Genomic DNA, 11,696 nt, shown 5'->3' on the forward strand with positions numbered 1-11,696 from the left:
ACCCAACTGCTCCTGATGAAACTATAGCTTAGTAATCTAGCGAGGATATTCGTTTAGGGCTTAGAAAATGAAAATAACCCTATGCATTATCTTTATAACGTAATTTCAATTTTATTTACACTATCAATCGAAAACCCGTAAATAGCGAGGGATACCAACAAACTATCGTGCAAATGATTTTATTGCTGGTTTGTCGCATAATGTATTCTATTCGCTTGAAATAAAAGAATTAAATCTCTATTAACATCATGTATGGACGGGATAGGTCTTTGATCTTGGTAAAAATAACTCGTTCGTGCGAACAAGTCATATAATAAGTTTAGTTATAAAAATAATTCTGGTTTTAAGAGGCAGGAACTTGTTCGAGATAGATATACATAAATTGAAAGATGAAAAATTTGTATTTGTTATATTTTTTTTCCAATACAATTATAATTACATGGTCACCATTGCATTATACGTTGCATTTAACGGATTTAAATGTTCTTAATGCTTAATGGTAATAAATTGTTAATTTTCAACTTATAGATACCGTGGTGCTATTTCAACGATAAATGTTCGTATCTCAAATGGTTGTAAAAGTACATTTATCACACCTTCTTTAATTTCAACAGGATGAGAAAAGTGTTCTTCCGTTTGGAGAACATCGTTTGTTTCGGGTTCCCATTTTAAACGATTCACATCATTGATCCATTGATTACCACCTAATGTAGTCTCCTTGATGGATACAATCGTGAAAGTTGTAAATAGATCCTGTTGTAACAAACCGATAATGGATATGAATAAATTGACCACGCTGACAATATGAGTATACTAATATATAAGTGACACTATATCGCGTCTAATCGAATAATATGCACAGGGTGTATAAAAAGTAAGCGTAAAGGATCGTAAAAGCGTAAAAATTTGTAAATACCTGAATATTAACTTCCACAGGCTTCGATAATCTGGCAGTTTCGCCTAATTCGAAAATGTGTTCCAACCTCAGTAAAACAGAGCCGTTTTTCCATGGTTCCAAAGTTAATATCTGGACATTTTGTGGTAATGATTTGGCAAGACCTGAACCCTAGAAATAAAAGATATTTTAATATCGTTAATGACTTTGCATGTATTCTATATAATTTTTAACTCTGTATTAGTCGCATACTGATATAGAATGATACTTACTTGGGAGTTAGGTACATATGGCGTGGGTGCTGAAGAACTTTTTTCGATAGATTGAATAAAGGTCCATGGACGAAGCAATAATTGACGCGCCAGAGTTTTCTCTTTCACTGCAAGTTCGTCTAGATTTTGTATGCTACCTCCGATAATGTAATGGGAACCTCTGACTACCAAACCTTCACCAAATGCAATTTCATCGAGAGCTTCTCCTACACCGAATGCGTCGTCTTTTAAAAGTCTTCTATGAATCTATGACATATCCACGTGCAAATGCATAAATGTTTATTAGTTTAGATATTAGTTAACACGTATATGTAACGACTACGTTTTCAACGTACTACGTATCGATACGACGCTTGAATTTTGTATTTGCATAGAATATCGCTATAACATTCTACGGACAATAATTTCTTAGCATTTTCTTGTTTTAAAATATGAAGTAATTAATATTACCATCATTTCGATTTCTCCATCCCTCATACTAGTTCCACCTTCTGCACGATCTGTTAGTAAGCTAAGTTTGAGAAGTTTCTCATCATCCTTCAAGGAAATTTTCGAGGTAACGGGATAATAATTGCCAGATACTGGCTCTTCTAGTTCCAGATTCCACGTTGGCCGGTAATTTCTCTTCCGTTTCAACATTTCGCGACCATTACTGTCGGTATAAAATTCTCCGGAAGAATTTAAGTTACTGTAATATCTCGTTACTACCTCTTTGCCGATGTTATCCCTAAAATCGTATTCCATTGTTATTACGTATTTTTGAAATTAAAAAAGCATATGCTGGATAATGTTTTCCCGGTCTAACAAACCGATATGCCGAATATTTTTCAATATCTCTTCGCACATTTACGATTTACTTACTTAACAGGTATTGGTCCAACGAGCCAGTTAAATTCAACGTATTCCATTCCACTATAAACTCGGATTACCTGACATATCCAATCAGTGACACACTGATGAATTTCTTCCACTAATGGACCTATAACGAAAACGAATCCGATTTGTCAATCAAATTTCAGTCTTTCAACGCATCTGTTGTCAAATCATTACCTGTGTGTACTTCGTAAGAAGCAGATTTCATGAAATTTCTAGCGGTTGCGTTCTTTGGTCTGAATATGTATGCGCCCGAAGATCTATTTACAGATACCTCGTTATTTCCTACCATTGCATCGTAATAATGAAATGATTGAGTCAGTTCCATATCTTTTTGTTTTTCCCACTGTACCACAACCTGGCCATACTCATCGACGGATATGTTATAAAACTAAACAAAAGTATTTACCATCTTATAATCATTTCTATTAGAACGAATCAAATGGTTTCAAATGCAACGTGCTGTCTTGATTAATCAACGAATGGAATTCCCTTAAAAATTGTTAATGCAACTTTGATATACATCGAGAGACAAAAACATTCATATAGTGCTATTACTTAATGAAAGAGTTATAATTAGCGTTACAGGGACTTCCCTTATCGACAGATAACTGTCTGCAATTTACCGAGCGTGGATAATATAGGCTTCGAACGAAATCTGTACAATCTGTACAATTACATATGTTTGAATATATGTGACAATATAGAAAATATTTTTTATCTTATTTTTACGATATACCAACTCTATAAATTCTTTCGTCTCCCACTGTACCAGAATACCGGTGATAATGAAACGATTGAAAAATGTGAAGATGCATTTTGAGTCTTTGATTCACTAATACGTCGTTCGTTGCAAATAACTTAAATATCAGTCTCGTAAATTCTCATAAATCAATACCTCGTTACCAATAGAGTTTGCTGTGGCCACTTGTGGACTTATATTTTCTGAACTTCTTTTGACCGTGTAGGTCTTATAGCCCAAAGGTGGTAACGATGCAAGGAATACGAGCTCGTGCGTTGAAGTACTTTTCCTTCCCGGTATTTCACGTACAGAATTAGGGATAGGAACTATTTGCGAAGTAAGTTCGTTTCCATCTTAAAAGAAAATGAAATATTATATAACATTTAATTTCAAATTTTCATTGCAACAATTTAAAATCATAAATATTACGTTGGACGTTTTATTAACTGCAGGTAACCCAATTTTAGCGTTCCTTATTTATCAAAAAATTAACGAGTACGTATATATCGAATCTTTTAATTTTCTGTAACCGAAATATTACTGGTTTATGAGAAGCTAAATGTGACTGTACTAAAATAACGATATAATAATGATAGCGTTCGATAATATCGTTGCAAGCGAATAAAATAGTATATTACAGTTGTAGCATGAAAGTTAATTTGTATCTCTCTTCGTGAAAAGATTTTTGATACGTAATATCGATACCCCGCAGCAATTATATAACTTAGCAATTCCTTGACACGTTGCACGTAAAATTAATGACACGCAGCCAATAATTTGATTGCTGCGCGGTTATCAAAGAACAAAGATAATCGCCGGAAGATTTGGAAAAATTCGTATTTGAAAAAACTGTTTGAAGATGATAATATCGCCGTGTTTACAACTCTTAGACAAGTGTCGATCGATCGATAGTGATCATTTGGAATACATTGTAGTCAACCGGCGATATTAAATTCACAGTACTCAATTAATCAGTAGTAACGAATTAGCAATTAACAAGTTTTCAATTTCGATTCCTAATCTCTGCTCTTCAGATAGCCAAAGCAATACAATAAAGAAGCTCCTACTAAAAAAGGGTTTATGAGAAAGTTTTAGATAATTCTTTATCGTTATTACGTAGTAATGGTTTGTGAACTCTGTGGGTCAGAAGATGGACAGGACTTTCCGGCGAACCTGATATTGTAAAACGCGTACCTGTAAGATCGATGACGTTGTATTCGCCATTCTGAACGGGAACACGGATCGGTGATACCACTTTCTGGCTCAAGGGATTGTAAATTGCTAGGACGAAGTCTTTGTCTTCTGTGTACAAGCACGTACTAATATTCAATTGCATGCACGTGTGCATTCGTTCTGGTGCAAAATTTGAATTTCCGCTTGATCTCCATTTTCTGTGGAATGAACGATCATAGAAAAAGGATATTTAATTATTTAATTTAATTATACATTTCTCTGAATGAAAACGCTTAACCCGAGAAACGATGGATATCGTACTCACGTAAGATAACAATAAAAAAAAAAAAAAAGAAATGGAAAACGTGAAAATCGTTTAAAGAGACGCGTTACCTTATGGCGTCAGCAGCAATGTTCGTTCCTTGTTGCATACCATCGTACAATATACGCGCATAATCGTAAGCAACTAGTTGTTTTTCGGTTCCAGTAACGGCATCATGATGTTGCATTACACCCATAGCTTCTCTAAAATGTTCCAATTGCTTTTCGTAACCCTCCAAACTTGTCAATACGGATAACTGTTTGGATATCTGGAATCGAAACATAATTTTCACAGGCTTTTAGATTCTACTTCTTTCTAAACGAAGCCTGCAAACACAACTTCGTTATTCTCGATGTTTCGTTTTGCTACGAGTCATAGAATATGCTTGAGTTTACTTGTACCACGAATTTAGGCTCACAGCTAACGTAAATAAAATTCACGAACCTTAGATCGAATAGCATGAATAGCATGAATATTTGGTAGAAAGTTAATGTGGGTTCGTCCTCTGTTCAACGCTGTTCTATCGCGGAAATCGTACAAAAAAAAAAAAAAGAATTAGTAGGATAAGACACGCGAAAACAGAAATTGATATCGATTTAAAGAGAAGGTAACGAACGAGTGGGTTCTGCAATCAGAGTCGTCGAGATCTTGAAAATGTCGTGGCTTCGCAAAATCGTTCTACATACTCGTATAATAAGATTTGATAGTCTCGATTGGGTGCAAAAACATCGATGCGAGATTACTGCAAATCCTTTGAGACGAATGCAATTTTTACCTGCAACAGATTGTTTCCCATTCTTTCGAAGAATTTAATCGCCGGTCTGGAGGAGAAGTAACCGGTCCAATATGAATGCGGATCACTAGCGTAAGGGAAGAAGTCATCGCTTTTCGTCGACCACTGAAGTTTTGCATCGTGTACCGCTTTCAAATAACACGATGGCGTCGAATAAAATATATTCACTTCGGATCCTTTTTCTTCCTTTACGTATCTATGAAATACGAAACGGCAAAAGTAATGGAATATCGCTGTTGCAAATATTGAAAGTATCAAAATCATTTGGTTGTCGTAACAGATATTTACTTAATTCTGGTCTCGATAATTTTATCCACATTTGTAAAGAAAAATAATAAGATCAGTAAAATATCTTGTTTAAATCATGTATCGTAAATCGTAATTTCTATTACATGTATCAGGATGTTCCATGAATATTACGCAATTTCAAAGTTTAATTTTTTGAGGTACATAAAGAGAAAGATGCTAATGTACCACACAATGTTCAAATTAGTTTGAAATATCAGGAAATACCGTTTTTGTTACACGTTTAATTTCAACAAATTGATTTCGTCAAATTTTTGTTAGAAAAATTTATTTCGTTATTTCTAAATTATTTCATCAAATTTCTCTAATCAATCATTCGAAACGATATACATAACTCGTTAGTATGTACATGAAATATGTACGGAAAAAAGTTCGCATAAACTTATGTTGAAAAATTTGTATCGGTTGTTTTGCCGATTATAACAAATGTTCGAAATTTCTTCCTTCTGCAGGGATATAGGCAGTCGTCGAACTAACGATCGTCAAATTCTTTCGAATATTCCAACTATTTTAGAAATACGTAGCATTAAATAAATTTGTGTCTGTCTGCGATTCTGTACGAGTCTTAAGAACGACTCTCCCGGAAATCTTTCGACTCTTATAATTCTTCGACGTAATATTCTTCGACATAAGTTTACATTATCTTCCTTTACCTATTTCACCTGATTAATACGTAGTATATATTTTCTCCCGATCTATTTGGACACCCAGTATATAAATATATTATAACAGAATATTTTCAAAGCAAGCGTCGAACGTTATCGATTATATTTTACCTGATCAACCTATCCAAATTAGTGAACCACATTTCAGCGTGTTGATAATTAAAATCTTCGCCCATCGTAAAGATAACGTTATTAGTGTTGTAGGAAGTTGCTTGGCGATGCGCGTAACGCACTAATTGTTCGACCTGTTAATATCGCAATGTACTTTACTTACCAATACATAATACATTAAAAATGATTAGGATTATAAGACCTTTCCTATCCTTTTCCTTCTATACTCTTTGTGTACGCGAAACAAAAATAATAGTTTAAAGCTACCTTATTAGTTTGTCCATATTAGCGAAGTACATCTCCGCTTGCTGATAAGTGAAATCTCCGCCCATTGTTAATACGACGTTATTTGTACGATATACTTCAGCTTGGCGAGCCACGTATTGCAAAAATATATCGATCTGTTTTACAAGAGACACTGATATCAGTTAAAAACGAGTCGAGGCTCTTCGTTCGAAATATGATCGAAACGTAGAGACCGAGCTCGGATCGAACGATAACACGCTACTGAAATATGCCTTAAGGACATTGACGGAACAAGCAATTCGCTAAAATTACAACTTTAGCATCGTTGTTAGTAACAAGAAACGTATATATGTTAAAAGTCTGAAGTTTATTTTGACAGAGTTAGTAGGAAGGAAGGAAGTACAAGGTCGATGTACGTACGTGTTTTCTGGATTTTCGAATCATTTCTTGCAAATTGTTCTTTTAAATGAGAAAAAAGAATCTTAAATCGTTCATCGTTGATTATTTGTATTTCTAAACAGGCAAAGTCACTTTTACAATTCACATGTATATACCAACGTTATAAATGTTATAAAAATTTGTACAACTTCCTATATAGTATTCTTAAGCTATTTACAGCGATCTTAAATAGGCTTTTTATAAGCAGAAATCCTCTTTCATTCGCACATATTTCTGAGTAACGCGAAGGAGATATTTGATGTGGCCTATAATCAGGGGCCATAAGAAATGACAATAGATACTTGTATCGTAGGATTATCGATAATCAGTAAATAAATAATAGAGGCTTTTGCAAGCAAGCTGCGTTATTTTATAGCAACGAAGGTAATTTTCTTAGGAACTATAAAAGCTATAGAATGGAAGCTATAGAATAGAAAAAAACCTAACCCCAACTTAACCCAATTCCTTGCACACCGAACACCACGATATAATAGGAAGCATGCGAATAACAAACTCAACGAAACGCATAAATAGATTAAATTTTACTTTGAACTCGGCTTTAAGCGTTAGTTTACAAAGAATGATTCGAAAATGAATTATAAATCCTGGATCCCCAATCTTCGGGTCGCGACTTCCAAAGAGCTTTCTCAGTTTGAAGTTTTTCTGCACTTAATTTTCTGCGTTAATCTAAGTGGATGAGGTTACAGGTTATTTAAATGGCTAAAAGAGGAAGTCGCGACTCGGAAAAGGTTGGAAAACACCGCTACAAATAACACGTACCCTCTCTTTGACGTTGTAATCCGGACTATTAGGATCATCGTTTATTGGTTCGTCGTTGCACAAAATATCGTAACAAAAACCAGGTGGTGGAGAATACGTGTTGTACAACGCAACCGTGAACAAGTCTGCACGAGCTCCTGTAACAAAGCGTACGCGTTGAATTTATGTCTTCGAGTGACTATTACACGTGTTATCGCTAAAAGTATGTTTCCTAAATTTTTAATTGATGTCGTTACCTAGATTTGGACTTCCTTTCCAAATGAATTCCATCGTCCTGTCCTTGAGTCGTTTGTTCTTGTCTTGATAATCGAGACGACCGAAGAACATCCCATCGAATCCCAGTTGGGCGAATAAAGATGCTTGTTCTCTGGAATGGCCGAAAGGATCTATCTGCCATCCTATACGTGGCGTGGCACATCTTCCAAAGGTATCGTTAAGACGTCTAGACAGGTTAGAAAAATTGCAGAATTTAAAAACGATGGCAATCGAACCGAGTAACGTAAAAAGGGGTGCACTTGCCGGAAAGACACTTCGTCTTGCCGCTAATTTCGTGGGACTTGTTTAATCGTTTCGTTTGTATGTATAAACTACGAAAAGAGGAATAAAAATTAGCGCCTGAGACCCTGAGTCAAGTTACCTGAAACCCCAAGTATATTGGTCGACGAGGGAGTGATAGTGAGTGACTGCCTCGTCGTTCATGCTCCATCCACCACCGATAATCTCTAATCTGCCTTGATTGATTAAATTTCGCACATCTTCTTTCACCTTGTCGTTTTGACGCAACCACCATTTCCACAAGAAAGAAGTCTCCACATAAATAAACCTGATAAATTTAACAATAATATTTATCAATAATTGACGAATAATTTATGCAGTAATTAATTATCGTTTAACAAATTAACGTAGTAAAACTGTGGTAATTACTTTCTTTCGGGATTAGCCAGCAACGCTTGAATAACGCTGTCTAGAATATACTGTACTCCTGCTTTCTGAGTTCTTGAGTTACCTTTGTTTAAGAAAAATAAACAAAAAGATAACATTCGATGGCTCGTTTAATAAATACTCTATAACGATAATTAATCGTAACGTGATGGTGCGCTGATCCTTTTCAAAGTACTTACTTCCAAAGTAATACTGATCGACTGTTTTCAACCAACCAACGTCGTCATGAGTATGAGCAACCAGATGAATATTTAATTTCTTTGGATCTGCCACAGGACACGCCTGTAACGAACAAGAATCTGGATTATGTTATACCGTTGCATCTTATTCTCTAAACAATATCTCAATATAATAATAATAATCTTATTCAACTATAGAAAGTTTGCTACTGCCTCAACTTTCCATCCAGAGATATGTCGCGATAAAATACGTTCTGAAGTATTAAATCCTTAATGAAAATCTTTAACAAAATGGAAAGAATTAAAGATTAAATATAACGTGTTAGTTCCACGTTATTCTCTGTGTTTCATCGGTAAATTTTTCAAAAAACAGCTTAAATTTTACAATGTTTATAATTTTCTAATTGATGCGTTACAACATGTTGGATTATTCTTATTAATGTAGACAACTGTACTTTATATTATATTTTTGTATAATTATTTTAAATTATGTCATATAATAGGATTTATCCCAAAGAAAATATTATACAAAATTTTAGATAAGCACCGAATAGCGGTGATCAAACAATTTGATCCAGTAGAGATAAGTCGAAGAACGAACTGATCCACAATATGAACGACGTGTTATCACATATAAGAACGACTTTCTAAGCAAGTTATCGGAAGAGATTTATCAGATAAAAATGATTGAATTTGTTGGGTGCCGCTATATACATAATGGCACTGAATAGGGAAAGTTACACGGTATTATTTAAATAAGCGTGACTTTCAATATCGCAGTTTGCTATTGATCGATATCACTGATTAACTTCAGTTCATAGAACATTCCTATCAACAGAAAAAAAGAAACTTATCGAACGTCCTATGTATATTTTTTCTGGCAATATGTTTAATAAATAGCTTCCAAAGTGTTTGCATAATTCGATAATAAACTACTTACGTATATCGTATTAGATAAAGAATATTTTATTTCAGTGATTTCAATTGGAACAAATAACTTCGATAAGACTACTATCATCGATCAATGGAAATATTCAATTTAGATACAACATTTCGTAAAATCATTTTTGATCGATCGATCAAAACCGATCGAATTTTTTCGAATAGTTGGTATAAAAATATTCAGAAAATTCTCTTTTTCCATTTGTAAAACTAAAACTAACAATAGTCTGATATTTTGTTTTTACATAATTAAATTACTGAACAGAGCATATAACATATTAAAAGACATAGCATCCACCTACAGAGTTTCAGTTTTCAGCCAAATATTAATACAATATTAATGCCATATATATAAATAACCTCTACATTATCATAATATCTATGGATTTCGAAGGTGCGTTTATCCCAAAATTGACCGTTTCTGAGGTAGTTGATTTTGGAAAATGTACATAATATACTCTTTTAATACTTCTTTAATACATAAATAAACGATAACAAAAGCACACAACAACGCTATTCCATTCCTGCTATTCGTTTCTAAGAAAATTCTTTTATTAAAACCTCACGTTGTTCGATTCTTATGCGAAGAAATACACTGTACCCGTTAAACAGCTCGAGGGGCAGTTTGTTATTTGTTCTTACACTGGGAATAATATTTATTTTTTAAGCTGAGCGTAAACTGAGAATACGAGATAGTAACGTGACAGTTCGTTGCGATCGGTTTCTCGAAACGTTTTAAATTAAAAGCTATAAAATTTCATAGACGTTACGTTCTGATAGGAAAACTTATAATCATTTCTTCAAATACGATAATAACATGCATGTAGCACGATCTAACAGGATTCTTAAATATTCTTGTATGACACGTGCAGAATTATTTTATCGCGGTTGTATACGTTCCTGAAACTCGAACGGATCCGCTTTCTCCGGTTAATTCTCTATGTGGTAATATACAGTAGATGTTATACGCATAGTTAATCATAATATTGCAGGAAGAACGTGTAACGAGTGCACACATACGAGTATGAGGTATTTGTACGTTTCTCTAGATTCAACCGATGCTTTTAATACATGTTCGAGACGGTGTAAGATAAAATTTCTCTCAACGTTCGAAAAGGAAGACTGAGAAACCGAATAGACCATTGTTCTATCGACTTGAAGAGAACTTGAAATAAAGAATTCGTTTCGTGTGTACCTCGTAACCGCAGGTTTCGGTAACTGTTCTCGGAATCCTAGCTGCATCGCTGTGGACGGACAATAACAAAAGCGAGATCAGTAGTAGTAAAAATACGGACCACGACATGATCGACACGTCGCTGGCTGCTTGCAGTCACAACTAATGAAATAATCGTTCACTCTTCTTCTATTTATATCCTTTCTCTACGCTGCCGTTACTGCGATTGCGTCAAACATACGAGATACATAGTCTGCTACTGCCGATCGTTCACCGGCTTCTGCACACATATAAAACAACGAAAATATCCAACGAGTCTCAGCTTTTCCAGCTACTATCTGTGTTACGTTTACATAGCAATAAATAAATGATGCAGGAGCGCAATACAGTTCTATATCAATGTAATATAAAATAAACTTTGTTCGCAGTCGGATCGATTCATGGAACGAAAGATTCGTTCAAGTGCTATTTTTATATGCTTTATTACGTTAAGAAAGTACAATGTAATCGTTTATTGTAATAGAAATGTTGCAAGGAAACTTGTTGCTAGTGTTTAACAAGTATTGAAAGAAGAAATCTCTTTTACCATTCAAGCGTACAAATACCGTAAGTACTTGTTTGATTCGTACAATAAGTTGCTTGTCTGGTGCATGAGTGTACCACGAGTGGTGCTACCAGTGCATAAATATCGAAATACGCGTAATTTTAGATTGAAAAGAACATTTCCAAGTTTCTAGAATTTTCTTTTCGATTATCTATCAATTATTTTTCTGTAATCGCGTAGCCTCTTAAACCGCGATACTTTCATTATACCCGTAAATATAACGCGGCATATTTAGTATC

The 11,696-nt window shown here is 34.4% G+C and overlaps 1 protein-coding gene across 3 annotated transcripts; it reads right to left on the bottom strand.

Moving 5' to 3' along the window:
• Nucleotides 1–382: 382 nt before the first annotated feature.
• Nucleotides 383–11,037, bottom strand: LOC100651034 (lysosomal alpha-mannosidase). Of its 3 annotated transcripts, none has more exons than XM_012321347.3 (17): nucleotides 10,875–11,037; nucleotides 8,738–8,840; nucleotides 8,541–8,622; nucleotides 8,254–8,439; nucleotides 7,853–8,058; nucleotides 7,617–7,753; nucleotides 6,420–6,553; nucleotides 5,053–5,266; nucleotides 4,349–4,545; nucleotides 3,977–4,173; nucleotides 2,939–3,135; nucleotides 2,218–2,431; nucleotides 2,029–2,146; nucleotides 1,618–1,894; nucleotides 1,168–1,413; nucleotides 917–1,066; nucleotides 383–753 (listed from the first exon to the last, which is right to left on the bottom strand). In XM_012321347.3, the coding sequence occupies exons 1-17, from the start codon at nucleotides 10,980–10,982 to the stop codon at nucleotides 523–525; spliced, it is 2,997 nt and encodes a 998-aa protein (XP_012176737.2). In that variant the 5' UTR covers nucleotides 10,983–11,037; the 3' UTR covers nucleotides 383–522. The 3 variants fall into 3 exon arrangements, with proteins under 3 accessions (XP_012176737.2, XP_012176736.2, XP_048261064.1); XM_012321346.3 differs by lacking the exon at nucleotides 6,420–6,553 and adding an exon at nucleotides 6,153–6,286 and having other exon boundaries at nucleotides 10,875–11,036; XM_048405107.1 differs by lacking the exons at nucleotides 6,420–6,553; nucleotides 8,541–8,622; nucleotides 10,875–11,037 and adding an exon at nucleotides 6,153–6,286.
• Between the last annotated feature and the right edge of the window lie 659 nt (nucleotides 11,038–11,696).

The sequence above is a fragment of the Bombus terrestris genome, chromosome 4 (assembly GCF_910591885.1).
Source record: "Bombus terrestris chromosome 4, iyBomTerr1.2, whole genome shotgun sequence".
NCBI classification, from domain to species: Eukaryota; Metazoa; Arthropoda; class Insecta; order Hymenoptera; family Apidae; genus Bombus; species Bombus terrestris.

What these genes read in the sequence shown, in the direction of transcription:
- LOC100651034 (XM_012321347.3), bottom strand. Translation starts at nt 10,982, where the DNA reads ATGTCGTGGTCCGTATTTTTACTACTACTGATCTCGCTTTTGTTATTG. An exon ending in AATATGGACAAACTAATAAG is followed by an intron (nt 5,267 to 6,419) that starts GTAGCTTTAAAC and finishes CGTATTTCATAG; the next exon opens with ATACGTAAAGGAAGAAAAAG. An exon ending in ATGGAGAAATCGAAATGATG is followed by an intron (nt 1,414 to 1,617) that starts GTAATATTAATT and finishes GATATGTCATAG; the next exon opens with ATTCATAGAAGACTTTTAAA.